At 33.5% G+C, this 21302-nt stretch overlaps 1 protein-coding gene across 1 annotated transcript; it reads left to right on the top strand.

Annotated features, from left to right (window-relative positions):
• The first annotated feature begins 7676 nt into the window (after positions 1-7676).
• Positions 7677-20444, top strand: LOC123195043 (ADP-ribosylation factor 1). The gene is made up of 9 exons (XM_044608612.1): positions 7677-7847; positions 7993-8198; positions 8314-8352; positions 8581-8643; positions 8931-8949; positions 18173-18284; positions 19179-19226; positions 19465-19595; positions 20156-20444. The coding sequence occupies exons 2-9, from the start codon at positions 8096-8098 to the stop codon at positions 20187-20189; spliced, it is 549 nt and encodes a 182-aa protein (XP_044464547.1). The 5' UTR covers positions 7677-7847; positions 7993-8095; the 3' UTR covers positions 20190-20444.
• The last annotated feature ends 858 nt before the right edge of the window (positions 20445-21302 follow it).

Genomic DNA, 21302 nt, shown 5'->3' with positions numbered 1-21302 from the left:
TTACATGTGCCTTTTTTCATTATAGTTTTGGGATTATGGACATTTCTAGAATGGTCATTTAATATGTGCATAAAGTTCTCACAATCAGTTATATGATCCTCTTGTCACAATTCTACTATTCCAATGACATGTTATTCGTAATATCATATAACTAAACACATATGAATTAAGCAACAATAAATCCTTTTATTAATAATTAATATAAAATTGCATCCACAAATGTCAAATATGATTGGCTCTAAGGCACCTACCTTAACAGTTCATCCATTTTCTTCAATGCAACAATTTGACTATGTGACTTTTCCTTTAGTATTATACATATGAATGAGAACATAATTATTAAGGTAGTGCCCTAGAGTCAATTAACACCTTTGTAATTTATATAATCCTTGACATTTTAATTAACAAATATGACATTTCATTGTCTCTTATCATTTTACAAATTTGATAATTTCCCTAAGAATCATTGAACTGTGATGTGAGGATCAGTGTGTCGCACTTGATTGTGAGAACCCTATAAACACATTAAATGGTTGTTCTTAAAATGTTTGTAGCTTTGATATTACCATGACCAAAGACACGAGTAATAATGATAAAACTATCATAGCGTTGAATGACCTTGTCAAAAATTGATGATAGTTCTCATGTGTTAAAATTGTTTATTGACAACTTGGAGAAACATATGGGTATCATTGTAGACATGTTTATAAGACAAACTCACCAAGAAGATTTTATATGGATAGTTGCTCTAATGTCTATAGAATATGTAACACCCATAAGTATGTTTTAAGGGCAAAATAGTCTTTTTTATTTGTGCTAATGCGTTTTGAAAGTTAAAATATGAGTTATGGGTGACACATGACCACATATGGAGAGCTTATACTCGTGTGCCATGCCATGTCATGCTCATGATGATAAGATTGTGTTAAGTGAATGATATAATTTTGGAGAAAAGATTGATTACGTGATCTATGTTGTATTGCATTTTTGTAATGTGTATGACAACAATAGTTACTTTTCTAAATAATATATAAAGTGTTATGTTTTACTTACTATGAATGCATGATTAAATTAAGCTAAAGGATGAAAAGATTTTGTCATGAAATGTTGTCCTATGAAGTTGATAAATTAAGTATTATAATTAGACGAAATTATTGTTAAGAATCACTTAAGCAATTATGTAGGATTATTGCTAAGTTATGTAGATGTTTCAAGTGTTGCTTTGTACCAAAGTATGAATAATTATTGATCGAAAGCATAAAGGCAAACTAGAGATCAAAATTAGGGTTCTCGATTGGCTTCTTGAGTTCATTACATGGTTATGTGGTATGGGACACATGCCCATATGTGCTAGTCTAAGAATCTAGGTTGAGTTTTCCCAGCAATTGCTAAAAGCCATTGATCAATTAATGGTCAACTATGACATGTGGACTTCCTATGTGTGGCTTTAGCATGATCATGTAAGGTGAAATGACCATAACACCCCTGAGAAATAGTACGATCGAGAAGAGAATATACAAGGAAATTAGAATAAGTATCTAAAGGGCCACACACCCAAGTTAGTCTAGATACATGCTTGTTTATCAATGAATAGAAGCACAGAAGGAGAAACCATAAGAAGGTGGTTGTGCACGAGTAAAACAAAGAGACACACCCTTGTGTATCTAAATGTGTATGCTTATGTGTTTAGGGTAGAAGAAAGAAAATAGTAAGGGAACTAGGTCAAAGATTTAAGTGTCATCCTGAGTAACAATACAAAAGGCCTAGGTATGTAGTAGTACCCCACATGCCTAAGAGTTCAGTTATAATAGGGCATGAGATATATTGTTAAGTTGAAGCGAGAGCAAACTATGTTAAGTAAAGGCTTAAGATGCATGTATGTTAGACATTATAAGATCGTTATGATGGGGCATTGTGAGTATACAATCACTACACAATCTACAGTAGGACATCAGACTTACAGTATGGTACATGATCGTAGTAAAGTCCAATTAAGATATAGTTGGTGTAATGAAATAGAAAGATAACTCATATGGTTAAGGTGTCAAATTGTTGTATTCGATTTAGATTGATTGGCCTAGTACATAACTTCAGTTACAACTTTCAGATTTAGATGCTTTCACCAAGTTTAATAGGGTCATATAAGATAGGAATCCGAAAGAGTGGTTCCTCAATGACCAAGAGGAATATAGTTCAACCCAAAAGTAATGACATGCAACCTAAATAGTTTTTAGAGTATAGCATAAGCATAGAGACAGTAAATAAGACCCGTCATCATCCATGAAAGAGTTAAAAACCGACTCTGAATGACAAAGTTAGTATGAGTCAAGAGTAAGGGTATTTTAGTGATTCAGTAAAAGTTATCAATAAAGTCTCTTACTTATTGAGTGTTCTTATCACTTTTTCCCCTACTTTCTTGTATATAGGTACATATGATCATGATAGCTATAAGACGAGCGACAGTCAAAATGCATAAGATTCCAAAGGCATTTTTGTCATTTAGTTTTCTTGGAGTTTTACATGAAGTTTTCACTTCAAATTATCTATGTATTTGATTACACCTATTATGTTTTCTTACGGATATCTTTTGGTGCGCTTCTAAGATAGTTTTAATAAAGGGCATTTTAGTCATTTTACAAAGTTTAATAAATGAAGTTTATTCAAATGTTTTAAGTTAATTTGAATATTTTAAATTAAATGCATGCTCGATGTAAGCAATTTAGTGACATTTTCCTTTGGAGGACAATACATTTTAAGAAAGTCTCACAAAATATATACTATTAATGAATAGAAGTACATGTGATCTTTAAACTTAAGATCATCAGACCATTTTGTGTAAAGATCGGTATAATTTGACACTAGTCTAATGTAGTCTAGTCAAAGGATTGCCAAAAAGATGGTGATTGACCATATTAAGATATGTACAAATACTATAGTATATCAACAGAGGATTTGTCACTTCCAAGCATAAGAATAATATCTCAGTTAAGGTCTTGTGGCAGATGGTAATGACCAATTAAACATGTGGCCACAATGGGATTGAGTTGGCATTCACTCTAATACCATTTGATCATTGACAAAAGTCGATCTATGCGAATCAAAGATCCCTAAGGGTAACACTTTATTTATACCTTAGCCTCAAAGAGATATCTTATGACGAAATGATCGAATTGTATAAGTAATCGTATCACTGAAAAGTTAAAAAGTCAAATGTTGATACCTCATTGATTAGGTGGTCATGATGTCTTACTATAGGTTAATCTTGGTCTGTGTCTGGGTAGATGCTAGGTCGAGAACTCAACACAAATTTAGTCATTATTGATCTAGTGGAAAGCCAATAGGTTACACACAAAAGGAGTTGATCGAACTCTGGAGGCATAGGATTATCCAACTTGGATTCGGTTTAGATTTTGGATAGAGGATTTCAAGCCTTAGAAAGATCTTTGAGCTTGAAAGTATATTTTATAAAAATTAAAGACCAAAGTGAAATAATTTTGGAAAGGCAGAGATGTATGTGAGAATACATGGGATTGGATTTATCTAAGTGGATCAATCCAATCGTAGCCTAAAGTTTCCCATGCATTGACTATGTGTTATTCAATTCGCTACCAAAGATAGCAAATCCCTACAATAATATCATGACCTTTTTGGATATGTGACTCAAAAATTGTCTTTTGCTATGTATATTTCATTTACATATGTCTTTAAATCTAAGTGGACTCATTTATTTGTCATTTTTAACAATATACACTAATGCACAATTTTCACAAAACAATTCTAATTCATTTATTTGTGAAGTGTGACATACATTATATGTATTCTTCATAAACCAAAAAGACAATGTCATATTTATCTATGATAACATGACTCATTCTTTGCATTTATACACAAATCAATATTGTTACTTTTATATACAATCAAACAAATTTAATTTAAACTTTACATTAAATCAACAATCTTTTATGAAAAAACATGAGTTTTTAAACCATACTCTAATACTGTATGTAAATTATAATTACATTCATGAGGAAACAATTAAATATCGAATTATCATATCCATAAATTTTAAATTTCATATTTTTCACATAGTTTTAAGATTAAAAAAATATTTTAATTCATCATATTTTGAAATGTACAAAACATAAAGAAAATTGTAAATAATTTAAAAGATATTGATTTTTCTCATTTAACCCCTTAATTTGATAATGGATTAAAAAAACTTAAATTTTTCTATTTGTCATAATTTGGTGTTGTGAGAATTTAAATATCAAAAATCTTATCAAGCATAAATTATTTTATTAAATGATTACAGTTATACTTGAAAAAAATAATTTTTAATGTCATCGAGTCTTAAATCTTACATACTTATTATCTTATATTTCTTATCTCGTGAACTCATCATAAAAACATAAAAGGAATAATCTATTATGACCTGCAAGAAAAAAACAGTTTTTTTTTTTTTAAATGATAACCCACAATATTAATGTATTATATAATATTTAGCACTTTAATTATCAAGTTTCGGTGTTTTAGATGTTGGGATAGTCGGTAATTTTCCCTTGGCCCCACCCCAGAGAACTAGGTCAAGGGTTGTGAGCAGTACATCTGAGAGGAGAATGACAAAATGCAATATTTACTCTTGACATGCACATAAAATTCCTTGTATTTATTTTTTAAGTAAAATAATTATATTTTTCTAAAAATGGCATTAGGTTTTTACAATTTTCATCCTCACTTACCATTGACCCTTGTACTGGATGAATAATTTTCCTTATCCCCACTCTCAATTCTAAGATTTTCAAGCAATATAATCAATTGAAAAATATTTATCAATTAATAAAATTTACTTATTATAACACTCTCCTCTAAAAGTATTATCCTCTAGAGGAAGATATCACTAATTAGATAATTTGAGTATGCATTTATTTTAAAAACATATAAATGTATTTTTTAAAATTCTTTGAATAAAAAGTTATTTATTAATCTATGAAAATTACAAAAATGCCCTTGCAACACATATATCGAAAGTGTATAAAAGATATCTCAAATGTGAAAAATAAACTAAAAAGTCATAAACATGTGTAGCCAAATTCATAAAAGTAAACAAAAGTACAAAAACTGAAAATATCTAGGATTGACGAAAATGCCATCCTCATCTCTATGCTTGCATACCGCTACTTGTCCTGCAGTCATCACAATCACCTATACCTACACACATAAAAGTGAGAAAATGAGTGACAAAACACTCAATAAGTAGGAGACTCTACTGTTAACTTTTATATTATCCCTAAAATATCTTTAGTCTCAATCCATACTATCTTTATCATTTGGAGTCAGACATTAATTCCCCGACGATGATGGGTCATACAACTCATTTTTGTGTTCATACTGGACTCAGGAACATTTAAGCTATATGGTCTAATTCTCAGGTTGAACTATGACCCACTCAATCATTATGGAACCACTCCCCAGATCCATAACTAGCGTGACATGTAAACTTTAAGGTCAATTGTGTCACATTCAATCAGTAAAAAATCACTCTCTAAATTCTTAGATGACACTATCATATCATTTATCAACAAAAGTGTCATCATCTATTGGCAAAAATGTCATCATTTATAAGTTATGTCCCATAGTTGTATACTAGGTCGATCATATTGGATAAATTACAAAGATTTGACACATTGGCCATGCAAGTTTCCTTTTTGTTCTACTACACCAAAACATAATCTCAATTAGGCTCTATTAGAAGCAAATATCCAACTGCAAGTATGGTGTCCTATTACCGACGTGTGCTACTGTGGGTAGTGTAAGGAATGCGTAGTCACGATATCTCTTTGTAACGATCCTATGACATTTAACATGCATACATCTTGGACCTTAGATTATTTCAGCTCATCATAGCTTTCACAAAAATTATATCTCGTGCCCCTTATACTCTCATTTCTTAGGCACCTAAAGTACTAATACACACTTGAGATCTTTATACTAACTCTTGGGATGACCTGTCAATTTCTGGTCTAGTTCTTTTTCTCTTTTCTTTCTTCTGCAATTTCTACATAGGCGTGTCCTTTAAGTTACACAGGAGTGTATCCCCTTTTTGTTATACATGACCTTCCTCATCGTGGCCTTTCCTTGTGTAACTTTTTTTATATACATAAGGGTATGTGTCATTAAACATGAATGTGTGTTTACTTTTTTATTCTTAGCATATTTTGTCAAACTCAACTCATCTCTAACCACTCTACTTCTCAGCAGTATTTTGGTCATTTTACCCTACACACAGTCATGGTAAAGTTATACATAGGTAGACTTTATGCCCTTGTTGATCATTCAACAATCAACAATGTCCAACGGCTGCCAAAATGCCAAAAAAATCGTCCCAAATACAAGGGATCGTGCACATTGGTGTATGTCACATACCACATGATCGTATGTCAAACCTAGAATTCAGAAGAACAGGCCTAAAATTAACCCTAATTCAATCTCTATGCATCTTCACTCCAACCAAACCATGTCTAAGAGTTATTAACATTAAAATAGTCCTCCTAAACAAAGATTTCGATCCTAGGTATGATGTTTTATGCATCATCAACGTGATTAACCAATACTACTTTTTTCACTAACAAAACACCAACAATAGCAATAACCATTCATTAACAGCATCTAGGATCAATGTTCATCATCAATCTTTACACTAAATCTACTAATAACACTAGCATAGTTATTATGAAATTACAACAAATGTATATCACATCCACAACCCATCAATGCATCTAAAATCTCAAGCTGACATGTCATATCACATAACTTTGTTCATCATCATATTCATAACATTGTAATAGTGAATCTTGGCAAAAGAAAACTCCCCAATCCATCATAAATCATACACCAAAAGGTAACAAGTCCAATCTATTTACCTTTTGATCAAAAGTCACAAAAACCAAGATTGATAAGCAACCCTCCTTCTCTTTACCCTTTTGATCACCACATCACTAGAATTCAAATGATGGAACTGCCATGTGAAAGCTAAAAAGTCAAACCTTAATTCCCTCTTTCTCTCTGCTCTCATTTACGTGTTTTGGATAGAGATAAAAAATTTCTTAAAATGCAGCAAACTTACCTTTTTAAAACTAAATTTGCATAACACTATACATGGGCCTATATCAATCATACACAACAATGTATCATTTAATTCACATTTTACACAGAAATCACTTTATCTAATTGATGTGACAGTGACACACAAGCGTAGTCATTACATACACAACTATGTGTCAATTAAAATTCATACTTTAACATTAAACTCACTTTGACTTAATACAACATTAAACATATTCATGTAAAAAAATTATTTTACCCTTAAAACATACCTTTGGATGATCCACCATTATTAGATATATTTTCCTTTTTCTCTCGAAAAATCATCTTTGATTAAAGTTTATAGAAACTTAAATTAAAAAATAAAAATAGACAAAACTCTTCAATGTCGGGCCAAGGGCCCGTGACTATGTTCAGATATAAGCCCAAAATGCAGAACAGGTTAACGCCCACGTGGAGATGGCCACATCACCAATCGGACCCACCTTCTTGGGCTCCACTTATTAGATGAAATCAACGGACGAAAACCAATAAAAGGACGAAGACACATTTCCTTAAGTGTAGACAATCAAAACTCACGTTCCCTTGCCTTCCCTTCGATACTTCTTCCTTCACCATTGCATCTCGATTGATTCCATTTCAGTTAGTCTTCCACGACAAAAACAGAAAAGGCTTTCAAAACTGCTTCTTTAGTCCCACCAACTTATCAAAATTCTCAATTTAACCCTCGACCTTCACCGACTACCGTAAGCAGGCCCCTCCTTTTTAACTCCAGCCACGTTGCACACACACGCCACTGGAGCAGAGATTCTCATACTAACTGCGTGCTGTTGAAGCTTATTTTTAATTGTTGTTTCTCGTGATTCATATTTGTATTGTGTTCTTTTTCAGGGTTAGGGTTTTGCTTTGCAGATCTGATCCATAATTCAATTGTGAAAATCGAATTATTCTCTGATCTGTTGTTGTTCATGCACTGAGGATACGAGATCGAGAGATGGGTATTTTGTTTACGCGGATGTTTTCCTCGCTTTTCGGCAATAAAGAGGCTAGGATTCTAGTTCTTGGCCTTGACAATGCTGGCAAAACTACGATTCTTTGTATGTTGTTTTGGGATCTTAAGGCTTTTCCGGTTGTTGTTTTGTGATTCTGTGAAATGGGTGGTTGTTTTTTTTTATTGTCTTTGATGTTTTTGTTTTGGGTTTGGTTGTGCAGATCGGCTTCAAATGGGTGAAGTTGTTTCAACTATTCCAAGTCAGTAGCTCTGTTCTTCACTTTTTTTTTTTTTTGATAATGTTGATTTTTTTAATTAGTTTTAAAGTTTAGTCGTGGTGTTTCATAATGGATTGAGTTGTGAAAAGTAATGACTGTGATGTTGCAATTTATTTGTTTATGTTAATTAGCCATTAAGTTGAGTGTCTATTGTTTCATATGGTATTTTGTAATTTACTGTTTTTACGTTTTCTCTTTTGATTTATGCAGCAATTGGGTTTAATGTGGAAACAGTGCAGTATAATAACATCAAATTCCAAGTCTGGGATCTGGGTATGTCAATCTGTTCCTTTGATTTGTATATGCAACAGGGGCTCTTGCTTATCTTTGAAATGGTTTTTTGTTTCATAATATAAATAAATAAATGTTACCTTTTTATTTAAACTGAAAACTGTCGAGTGGTAGTTTTCTTTTGTGTGCAGCTCTTTTCTTTTAAAGCTATAATTAGTTGCTAGAATATCAAGCACTTGTTTGTATCATTCATATTTTTGATTGAATGCTAAATGTCTGCCCAATTCCTTATTCTGTTTTTTTTTTTTCTTTTTTTCTACTTGACGTAGGTGGGCAGACAAGTATCAGGTAATATCTTGGTTTTACTTTATTATGCAATTTATAGTTAGAGGACCGCTAAATTGTGTGATCTTTTGATGTGCTAAGTAAATTTTGTCAACGTTTTTATGGACTGGTAGATTGTGGAGGCTTTTGTGTGATTCCGACATATATAAAACATGCATTTTGACTAGAGATTGAATAGATTTATTTGAAACTTGTCTCAAGGGTGCTTTTTTTGGTAAACTTTTTGTGTTTCTTCTTTCTGATTTAGTCGGTTATATGTATATTTACAGTTACTTTAAGTAAATGAAGATTTCATTTAACATTTGGATATTGCCTCCACCCTAGGCCCTTTAGAGACAAAGTATGGATGATTGTATTTACTGTACTCCTCAATGTTGTAAATTTCTAGTTTTCTCCTAGTCTTTTTGGAAGACTGATTTCATATTTGGATAATTTGACTTATAATTTTGATATGAACTTTGTGAGAGTCATACCTCAAAAGCTAATTATTGAGATTTAAGAGCCTAAGCTTATATAAATCCTAGACTAGAAACCTATACTTTTTTATGTGAAATCCAAGTCTCATATCTTACACTTTGAATCCTAACATACCACCACATTATGCAACATAGTTGTCAAAGGCCAAAACCGTCAAAAGGCAAGGAAGGTTCCTATTGCCTAGATGAAAAAAATGTCACTTTTTTACTAGGCAAGGAAGGGTCCTATTGCCTAGATGAAAAAAAGGTCTCTTTTTTACTAAAGGTGATTAAAAAATCTATTAAAAAAATTTCCCATTTCCATTAAATTTAAAATAATTTTTGACTACATCGACAATAAAAAATCGATTGGCAACTTCATCAACAATCTTAGATCAAATTGACAAACTGGTTAGCATATCTAGATTTCTTTAACAACTGTATAAGAGATTAGTGACTGATAATCTATCCAATAACCTTAAATCTCTTGAGGAACCGCTCCAACAACTGTAGAATTTGTTGACAACCTTTTCGGCTACCTTAGAACTTATTGTCAACCTTTTGACGACTTTAGAATTGGCTAGTGATTTCTCCAACAATCTCAAACTTTATCGGAGACCTCATAAATTGCCAATAACCTTCATATCTAGTTAAAAATTGCCCAAAACATGTTGGAAAGCTCTAAGACTAACCCAAAATTGTCCAGAAATTGTTGGTAGTCCTCAAATCTAATTGAAGATAACCTTGGTGATAATAAAACGCACTTTTTTTTATGTCTAAAGCTTCTCTAAAGGTGTTAAAAAAACATTAAAGGTGATCATCTTTGAAAACCATACTCAAGGCGATGGCCACATTGCCTTGAGTAAAGTGTCGCCTAGGAAGCCTTTGATAACCATTTTCCACAGTCCTGACATCCATACCGATTGGCTTTGTGCTAACGCCATACTAACTTAGGTGAATATTATAATGTCGGTATCATCACTAGTGTCGCACGATGTAATTAAAAAACGTGATGATGACTCTAAAACCAAATGATGTGAATTTTGAGAGAACTATGCCTTAAAAGCTAGTTGTTAAATGAAAACATAATTTTCTGTATATTTCATATTCAATAGAATTACAATTATATAGGAGATTAGGATAGCTAATTTAAGAAGACTATTAACTACTCTTATCTAAGTTTAGGAAGGATATTATAGCATTCCTATTTTATACAATCTATATGATTCTCTATGATTCACTATTTATACAAATATCTCAACATATCTCAACAATATCTTAACAATATCTCAACATATCTCAACACTTCCCCTCAAGCTGGAGCATATAAATCATATGCACCAAGCTTGTTACAAATATAATTAATTCGTGGCCCTCGAAGTGATTTTGTCAGGATGTCAGCAAGTTGATCATTTGACTTGACATGACTTGTGCCAATAATGCCAGATATAACTTTCTCTCGAACAAAGTGACAATCAATTTCTATATGCTTTGTCCTTTCATGAAAAACTGGATTGGAAGAGATGTGAAGAACAGTCTGGTTATCACAAAATAATGTCATTTGTGGAACATCTGCAAACTTTAATTCTTGAATTAACTGCTTCAACCAAACAAGTTCACAGGTAACTAATGTCATAGCACGATACTCAGCTTCGACACTTGATCTAGCCACAACATTTTGTTTCTTGCTTTTCCACGATATAAGATTTCCTCCAACTAAGACACAATACCCAGAAGTAGATCGTCTATCTGAAGGTGAGTCTGCCCAATCGGCATCAGAATATCCAACTATCTGTGTATGACCCTTATTCTCATAGAGTAGACCTTTTCCTGGTGCTCCTTTGATATAACGTAGAATCCGAACAACAGCATCCCAATGATGGGTACATGGTGACTGAAGAAACTGACTAACAACACTGACTGAAAATGAAATGTCAGGTCGTATTATGGTGAAATAATTGAGCTTACCAACCAATCTGCGATACCTCTCAGGATCATTAAGAGGCTCCCCTTGTCTAGGTAAGAGTTTAGTATTAGGATCCATAAGAGAGTCTATGGGTTTACAGTCTAACATCCTTGTTTCTTCCAGAATATCCAAAACATACTTTCTTTGTGAGATAACAATTCCAGATTTAGATTTTGCCACTTCTATGCCGAGAAAATACTTGAGTGGCCCCAAATCTTTAGTCTGAAAATGTCTAAATAGATGTTGCTTTAATTGCATAATGTCATCTTGATCATTTCCTGTTATAACAATATCATCCACATAAACAACCAAATAAATACTTTGTCCTTGTGAGGTATGTCTATAGAACACCGAATGATCAGACTCGCTTCTACTCATGCCAAATTCCTGAATTACTATACTAAAACGCCCAAACCAAGCACGAGGCGATTGTTTTAAGCCATATAAAAAGCGTCGGAGTTTACAATCCAATCTAGACTCCTCCTGAGCAACAAAACCAGGTGGTTGCTCCATATAAATCTCCTCCTGAAGTTCACCATGGAGAAAAACATTCTTGATATCTAACTGATGTAGAGGCCAATGCCTAATGGCAGCCATAGAGAGAAATAGACGAACAGATGACATTTTAGCCACTGGAGAGAATGTTTCATAATAGTCCAGGCCATATGTTTGGGTGTACCCTTTCGCAACCAATCGAGCTTTCAATCTATCAACCTTGCCATCCGAAGCAACCTTAACAGTATAGATCCACCGATAACCAACAGTGGTGTGTCCAAGAGGTAATGGAACTAAATCCCAAGTACCATTGGCATGTAAAGCAGACATCTCATCCAACATTGCTTGTCGCCATCCAGGTCAGAAAGGGCCTCATGAATATGGTTAGGAATAGAAATAGAGGACAATGTAGATATAAATGCATAATATGGCGGTGATAAGCGATGATAACTAAGAAAATTATAAATAGGATGAGGATTACGAGTGGAACGCATACCTTTGCGAATGGCAATGGGAAACTGATCATCAGGAGACAAGACCTCAATACTGGAGGAGATTGGTGCAGGAAGTGGAGGCACAGGAATCTCAGGAGTTACCTCATGAACATCTTCACCTGTAGGACCCGTACTTGGCTGAAGAGACTCCTCAGTGAGAGGAGCAGACTCAGACGGAGAATTAGGAAAGGAGATAATAGAAGACAATGGAAGAGTTTCTGTGATAGGTGGACTACTTGGAGAAGAAAAATAAGGAGAAGACTCAAAAAAGGTAACGTCCGCAGAAATATAATATCGACGTGTTTCAGGAGAATAACACCGATATCCTTTTTGAAGATGAGAGTACCCAAGAAAGACACATTTGAGAGCACGAGCGGTTAACTTATCCTAACCAGGAGATCGGTTATGAATAAAACAAGTACACCCAAAAATACGAGAAAGAGAATATAGAGGTTGTTCAGGATGTAAAATAGAGTGAGGTACCTGATGCTGTAAAACTGAAGACGACATTCGATTTATTAGAAAGTAAGCAGTGAGGACTGCATCAGCCCAAAATTGAGAGGGGACATTATTGTGTATAAGAAGGGTACGAGCAGTTTCAAGGAGGTGTCGATTTTTAAGTTCAGTAACCCCATTTTGCTGAGGGGTATAAACACAAGATGACTGATGTAAAATACCTTGAGAAGACATAAACTTGGTGAAAGGAGCAGAGAAATATTCAGTAGCATTATCACTACGAAGGATACGAATAGTAGTAGAAAATTGTGTTTTTATTTCAACACAAAAAGTCTCAAAAATAGAGAATAACTCAGATTGATTTTTCATTAAAAACAACCAAATGCAACGAGAATAATCGTCAATGAAAGTAACAAAGTATTTAAATCCTAAAACAGACGCGACTCTATTGGGACCTCAAACATCTGTATGAACTAACTCAAAAGGGCCGATTATTGACTCGCTTGAGAAATATTTTTCTAGTATGTTTTTCAAGCTGACACGACTCACATTGAAGAAATGATAAAGAAGACAAATTAGGTACTATCTTCTGTAGTTTGGAGATACTAGGATGTCCCAGACGGTTGTGAAGAACTGTCGGAGACGCAGTAACTGGGCAGGCTACAGACTCAGATGGTAGATGTAAGCGGTAGAGACCTTGTGACTCATGTCCTGTGCCAATCGTCTATCTCGTACTGCGATCCTGTATAACAAAAGAATCTTTAGTAAAGGTAATGACACAGTCTAAAGAATGAATGAGTTTACTCACAGAGATGAGATTAAAAAGGCATTCAGGTATATAAAGTACAGAGTTTAAAGGTAAAGAAGGAAGAGGAAGTGCACGACCTAAAGTCGTTGCTTGAGCTACAGAACCATTGGCTAACGTGACAGCAAGTAGAGACTGAGATTTAGTACAATGAGAAAGTAAATTAAGGTTACCAGAGATGTGGTCAGAAGCACCAGAATCGAGAACCCAAAGTCCAGAAGGAGAGGACTAAGTGAAGCATACGGCTGGGTGACCTAGATGTGCACTAGAAGCAATGTTGGATGAGGACTGCTTCGATGCCTGATACTTGAGATATTCTTCGTAATCAGCACCTGTGAGAGTCAATGATGGTTGAGACTGATTATTAGAAGAGTGTAGAACATCCATCTAAATAACATTGGCAACCCGAGGAGGACGACCATGTAGTTTATAAGCATTTGTCTCTAGTATCACCCCATTTATGACAATAATTGCATCGTGGTCGATTCCCCCTACCAATACGTTCTCCTTGTTGAGTCTGGGAGGCAAGTGCAGAGGAGTCTAGGTTGGAACCTGTTATAATACTTGGAGAGGACACACGGAGCAATCGAGCAAAAACCTCATCAAGGGATGGGATAACTGCACTAGCCAAAATTTGATCCCGAACATTATCAAGGTCTGGGCCGAGAGCAGCTAAAGTTAATACCATAAAGAATCTATCTCGCTGTGCCAAGTCTTTTGCAACTGGTTTACCGGTAAGAAGGAGAGAATTAAACTCAGTTTTCAGTGAAGCCATCCGTCCAAGAAAATCTGACATGCTCAACCCAGGTTGTTTTAAATTAACTATATTAGACACCACTGAATATAGTTGTTGGATGTCATTAGTATAGAGAAGTTTAGCCTGAGCCCATAAGTCAAAACATGTCCGATATGATTTAAAAATTGGTTGAAGGTGAATATCAATTGTATTCCATAACATACTACACAAAGCAGCATCAATTCTAATCCAATGAGACTTATCGGTTTTAACATCCTCAACCTTAGTGATTAAATGGTCCTCGATTCCTTGTCCCATACATCATAACTCAATAGACGGAGCCCATGAAGTATAATTACTGCTACCAGTTAATTTTTCATTTGTAATTATAGGCAAGGAAGTGAAAGAGAATGATGTACCTGCTTTGGAGCTTTCAATAGCCATAATAATCAGAATAAATAGAACACTTAATCCACCTGGTAGAAGAAGTGTTGAAAAGCTCCCAAAGATGAGGCCGGTAGAAGAATCCCGATCTGAAGAGAAGAGAAAGGCCGGTAGAAACTGATTTCCGGCGATAACAACGGCGGACGGTGACAGAACAGTGCGTGGATGGCCGGAGGAGGATCACCGGAGCTTTCTGTAATTGACAGTGCCGACGGTGAGACAGCACGCTCTCCGAAGAAGCAGATCGGAGATCACAACCGGAGCAAGAACAACGACTAGCACGTGCGAGATATTTCGATGTCGGATGACGGCGGAGTTTCCACGGATGGAATCGCCGGTGTCGTTTGAGTCCAATAGAGAGGGTGGTGTCGTTCAACGGTTGCCGAAACAAGAGATCGGCGACGGAGAATACCGAAAAGACAAGCCGCGCGTGTGGGCGGGTGCAGAGGTGAACGACAACGGGACTTCGACGGGTTTGACGACGAGACTATTTTGATCCCTCTAGTGTGAGCACAATCACCGGAAAATGATGAAATCACGGTGATCGGAGAAACAGTTGGAAAGGGTTTTTTATTTGCCGGAAACTGAATAGAGAATGCCGGAACAAAATTCAAATTCTTATTCTAGGCTCTGATACCATGAAAACATAATTTTTTGTATATTTCATATTCAATAGAATTACAATTATATAGGAGATTAGGATAGCTAATTTAGGAAAACTATTAACTACTCCTATCTAAGTTTAGGAAGGATATTATAACATTCCTATTTTATACAATCTATATGATTCTCTATGATTTACGATTTATACAAATATCTCAACAATATCTCAACATTAAGATTGGAAAGTTCAAAACTATATAAACCTCATACTAGAAACCCATATATTTTTATATGAAATCCAAGTTTTATACCTTGCAGTTGGGCTCTTTACAAAATTTTCCTCAAGTCAAAGTCATTTTGTAATTTAAGAAGTTAACCAAAATAAGGGATGATTGAAGGATTGAATAACCAAAGAGGGGGGGTGAACTAGGCAATTTAAGTGATTTTTACCAAATTAAAGAATTAAACAAATTTAAGGAACTTAATGAATGTTGACTATTTTTAATGTAATTTATGAGAATGTCAAGAGATATCTCAAATAATCAACACAATCAAAATAACATAACATAAAATATAACTTTGAAGGATTGGAAAATTAATCTTGTGATTTTATAGTGGTTTGGTGCAATCTGGTCTACGTTCACTCCTTCAAGCTATCTCTCTTGGAGTGTTATACTAATTTTTGGTTGACAAAACCCCAAACAAACTTTTCTTCACAGTATAAATAGCTTCCAAGTTGCTATCAACCTTTACAAGCTATCTCCCTTGGAGTGTTATACTAAACCCCAAACAGCTTCGTCTTCGTCTGGGAAGACGATCATTTGACAAAGTTCTTCATCTCCCAAGGCTTCTCTGACGCCGATCGGGCCTCCAAATGGAAGGAAAGAGATCACCGGAAGGAGAGGATGCTTCGGGAGGGAGAGGCCGTCGGCAATGGAGCCGGAGATGTCCCCGAAGATTTCAAAACGGAACTCTAGGGTGAAACTGCTATTTTTTAAAACTTAGGCCAAGGGAAACTTTTAATTTTTAAAGTTTAAGGGGGCAAAATGAGATAAAATTTCAAGGGGTTAGAGTCTTGTTAATTTTAACTACTCATAGGTGGGTGTTTGATATTATCAAAGATAAAGGGTGGAAACTTGAGATTGTAGCATACCTTGGGTGGGAAATAGTCCTTCGGCCTTTTTATAATGATAAAAGGGGAGAAGTTATGAATGTTATGTTGTGAAATTTTGATTATCTTATGGATATATTTGATGAATGTAGATGTTTTGATAGTTGATGTGAGAATGATTTGAAAATTGTGAGATTTTGATATTTAGATATGTGACATTGATGTGAATTTCATTATTATATATTTATGGTGCATATTCAAGGGGAGGAAATTTGATTTTTTAGAGCGAACTCTTGTAAATATTTTTAAAAAATCAAGTATTTCTTAACTTCAAGGAAATACAATCATTAGCATATTTTCTAAAATTATTTGAAGTGCATATGTATTTGTAATCATAAAAAAAAAGAAATTATTGACTTAATGAGTTATTATACTCTTATATTGATGATAACAAACTAATATGTATTTAATCATATTAACTAATGATTTTATTTAAATGAATTTAAATTGCTAGAATTTCCCTAATAGACTTGAAGGAATATCAAAATAGAAATCAAAGATAAGACTTAAACGAAGAATTCTTAAAGATTTAAAGAAAAGTTCAAGTTTAGGTCGATGATTTTATAATCTTGAAGTATTAATTATGATTAGAGTGTTTATTTGCATGAGAAAGCTCATTCCCAAATTTGTTTTCAAATTTTTGGGTCAAAATGTCATTTTTCAAACTTAATGAGTTAAATCAATTTTAATTAAATTTCAATAACTCATTTGAAATTATGAAGTTTTGTAGATTAAAATTTTATATTTGAAAGTTGGTTTTAAAATAGGTTTCCAAAATAGGTTAAATTATCCTTTTTCAAAGTTTTAAGGGGGTAATTGTAATTTTTCAAAACTTCAAGGGGCAAAATGTAATAAATTCAGTTGCCCAAATTTTTTAATGATGGCTATCGAATTATCCAGAAACCATGTATTTTGGTTTTCAAAAATTTGGTCGATTGTTTCCAATGGCTAGTGCAATGTAGATATTATGGAAGTATCATGTCACATCCAGACAACCGAATTATACGTTTTATGAAAAATTAAAATTTTTTTTATAACAGTAACTTTTTTCATTTTCTTTTATGTAAACTTTCAATCAAATTCATTTGGGAATGACTTTTGTAATAAAGAATTTTCATATATTTGAGAGTAAAATATTCTTGAGCTATTTACTTGCAAATCCTTCTCTCTAATCAAAAGCAATGTTTTAAGATTATGAAAATATCTATCTAAACTTGAGTTTTTCTTTAAATCTTCAAAGATTCTTCGTTTGATTTCCATCTAATGTATTAGGTAAATTCTTGTAATTTAAACTTACACTCAAATAAAATCATTACTTAATCAAATTAGAGACATGTTAGTTCGTTATCATCAAAATAAGAGTATAATGATTCCTTGAGTCAACAATGATTTCATTCTTCTTTGTTAGAGCCTTTTAGATCAAGAATTGAAGATTAGGAATTGAGTGAAAAGGCTCATATAGGAAAGATTGGATTGAAATGAACTTTCTTCCTCTTTTGTCTGCATGACTTTAATACTATTTCTTGACTTAATGTTTAAATAACTCATTTTCCCGTTAATTGCACAAACTCATTACCTGTTTGTTTTGTTTTATGGAACAGGCCATATTGGAGATGCTACTTTCCAAATACACAAGCGATAATTTACGTTATTGATTCAAGTGACACAGATAGGCTGGCAATAGCCAAAGATGAGTTTCATGCAATATTGGAGGTACACCTTGTCTTGGGTTTATGATCACATATTCTTCTTAATTGGAGACAAAAGGATAGATAAATGAAATGAGATATACAAAAAGTGATCTAGGTGTTTTCAAAACCCACAGAAATCCTTTTGAAAACCAAAAGAACTTTACATTCTGTGAATTGCAGGACTTTCTAATTATGTCTATGTAAACTTTGTCCAACCACATCAAAGTAGAGGCTACCAAAAATTCTGTTGCACTTTTTTTTTTTTCAAACATATTAATGTTTGGATTGAGGTATTATAAAAAACTTGAATTGAAAATTTGATATTAATTCATAACCATTCCTTTAAGCCAATCAGATGTTCAAGAAAGGAGAGTTAAAAAGTACCTTTTTCTTGTTTATTTTTGTAAGTGCCAACTTTATAATTCCCTAAATTTAAGGCATTGAGTTGGATTATACAGCCAGTTGTCAATTACTCTCAAAACCTTTAATGGTACTTAAGTTGGCTTTTTCTGTGTGGTAGCAACCTAGGCTTATTTGTTGTATGCATCAGAAATGGTAAGGTTCTCAAAATATGATATAGAAGCAAAAATTTTTGCATCATTACTGGTGTTGTTATCAGTAAATCAATCCTTAGATTTTAAGGATGCTTCATCATATGAATGTATTAATGTCTGATGGCTATTAAGATAAAACACAGTTTTTGGCATGTCTTTTCCATTTGTTTCCCCAATCTGTTTCTTTTTCTTTATATTTTGGTACTCATTGAAAATTAATAAAATAATCAGTCTTTTCTGTTGGGGCTGTTACCTTTATGTTAGCCTTGCTGACTAGTTAAATGTGTTGCTAATGCATACTTTTTGAGTTTTCATCCAATTTCTCAGAGTCCCTGTTTTAAGTTTCTGACTCTTTTTGGCAGGAAGAGGAGTTAAGGGGTGCCATTGTTCTCATTTTTGCAAACAAGCAGGTTCATATTAACACCATATTTTTTTCTTTTTAAAGCTTCATAGACAGCTTGGTGTCCAGTTTTTTTTTTTTTTTGGAACATAAATGTGAATGATGACCGAGGTATTACTGCCTTTGTTGTGTTCTGAGGAAAAAAGATATGGTTATGGAGCTGAGAACATTCAAGGTTCATGTCTCCATATTGCTTTTTCATGATAATATCCTTTTTCTGTTTGACATTATCTTTCTGATTCAAATAGGATCTTCCTGGGGCACTTGATGATGCTGCAGTGACTGAGGCATTAGAGCTGCACAAGATTAAAAACCGTCAATGGGCTATATTCAAAACTTCTGCAACTAAAGGAGAAGGTCTTTTTGAGGGTTTGGACTGGTAAGCTTAGTAATACATTTGATGTTTAAGTTACAAAGCTTTATTTGTTTCAACAAATCTCTATATAATGAAAAGTATTTCATCTGTCATAGTAGGTCTAACTCTTATTTGCGCCTGTTGAAACTGTTGTGGAATTCATTCACTCTGAAGGATTTATTTTCTTCTATACTTGAAAGACATTTCATGTTAAATTAATATTCTAGTCTCGGAAATTTTTCCATCTCTATACTGGTTGTAAAATCAGTTAGGGAATTTCTATCATGCACCAGTCAATAATCTAATGAGATGGATATTGGTTTCTACTGTTGTATCAGAAAACCTTAAAATGTTGAGAAGCTGCTGAACAAATTTCTAGGCTGTTAATTCACGTTGTCTGCATATTTGCAACTTCTGTTTGTCGTTGAAACATAACCATCCATAAAAGAAACAGATGATTCATATCTACATTTTCAACAAAAAATTTTTCAAGTCACTCAATCTTGGCTGTGTTTTAGGATTACTTTTTCTTCTCAAATTTATTGAGTGGAGGAACATAATGGCAATTCTCCTCGCAATTGCAGGTTGAGTAACACACTCAAATCTACTGGTGTCTAACTCATGGCAGAAGTGTGCAGAGGCTTTTGCTGCTTCTATGTGATCAAGTTACATCTCGAAAACAAAGAAATGATGGTGGTATTTATAGGTTTGATTTGTTATAGAAAATTTTATTTGCCTGCAACTTTCTCCTCTAGCCAGCTATTCTTTCTTTTCGGTACACCATTGGTATACATGTACCATTTTTGTCCAAGGACATGACTTGTTTAATACCTGTCTTTTGATTTTTATCACTGCTCTTCTGATTTGTCTCCATCATTTTTCTTTCACCGAGTTCATTTAGTATGTTACATCTTGAAGACACCTGAAAAACACGGGAGATAGAGCATTACTCCAAATTTTGCCATGGAAGTTTCTCAGGATAATTAGGGACTAGCCAAGCGATTAGGCTTTCTTTTGAAGAAAAATGTTTCTGATTTTTTGGATTAGGCCGCTTAAGTTTTTACTTGTTGGTAGAAGAACCACTGATAGAATATTGATGATCATCTAATACTCTTGAGTTTCATATGATTTATCGAAAATGTCTATGCTATAATAAATAATCTTAGGAAAATCGAAGAATACATTAAAAAAAAAATTCTTGCAAATATTAAGCTTCGTATTATAGTGTAAGATATTTTTCCCCTTGTTTGTGCTATGAAAAATTAGATGGGCCACCAATATCTTGGGCTGTTTGGACAAAGGGCCCCAAAAAGATAGACATGTTTCTTTCTTCTTAATTTGTAGAATTTTTTATTGTCAAATTAATTATAAATAAAATATTTTTGCCCAAATACACCTCATGAAATCCCAAACTCTAGCCTTCTATTATTCTTTTGCCTCTTTTATCTTGTCGTTGAAATTCAATAATCCTCATGAATAACATATTTATTTCGAAATATTCAACCATAAACATGTATATTTCTTAAATTATAATAAACTAATTCCCAACTTGTTATGTCCTAGAACAAACCATATCATTAATTTTGTATATATAAATATCTACCAATTATTTTTCTAATTTTAAGTCCATGGGGATGGTTGGTTGTTGGAATAATTTTAGAAAGAAAATGAAGAAGACGTTTAAAATAAAAAAAATTAATTTATATTTTTCATGCTTTTTTTTATTTCTTT

Source organism: Mangifera indica, chromosome 13, assembly GCF_011075055.1.
Source record: "Mangifera indica cultivar Alphonso chromosome 13, CATAS_Mindica_2.1, whole genome shotgun sequence".
In the NCBI taxonomy this organism is placed as follows: domain Eukaryota; kingdom Viridiplantae; phylum Streptophyta; class Magnoliopsida; order Sapindales; family Anacardiaceae; genus Mangifera; species Mangifera indica.
The sequence above is the reverse complement of the archived record's forward strand: the minus strand, read 5'-3'. Positions and strand labels throughout refer to the sequence as shown.

Excerpts from the sequence above, each read along its gene's own strand:
- LOC123195043 (XM_044608612.1), top strand. The coding sequence starts at position 8,096 with ATGGGTATTTTGTTTACGCGGATGTTTTCCTCGCTTTTCGGCAATAAA. Across the intron at positions 8,353-8,580 it reads AGTTGTTTCAACTATTCCAA|CAATTGGGTTTAATGTGGAA; the intron begins GTCAGTAGCTCT and ends TGATTTATGCAG. Across the intron at positions 19,227-19,464 it reads TCATTTTTGCAAACAAGCAG|GATCTTCCTGGGGCACTTGA; the intron begins GTTCATATTAAC and ends TGATTCAAATAG.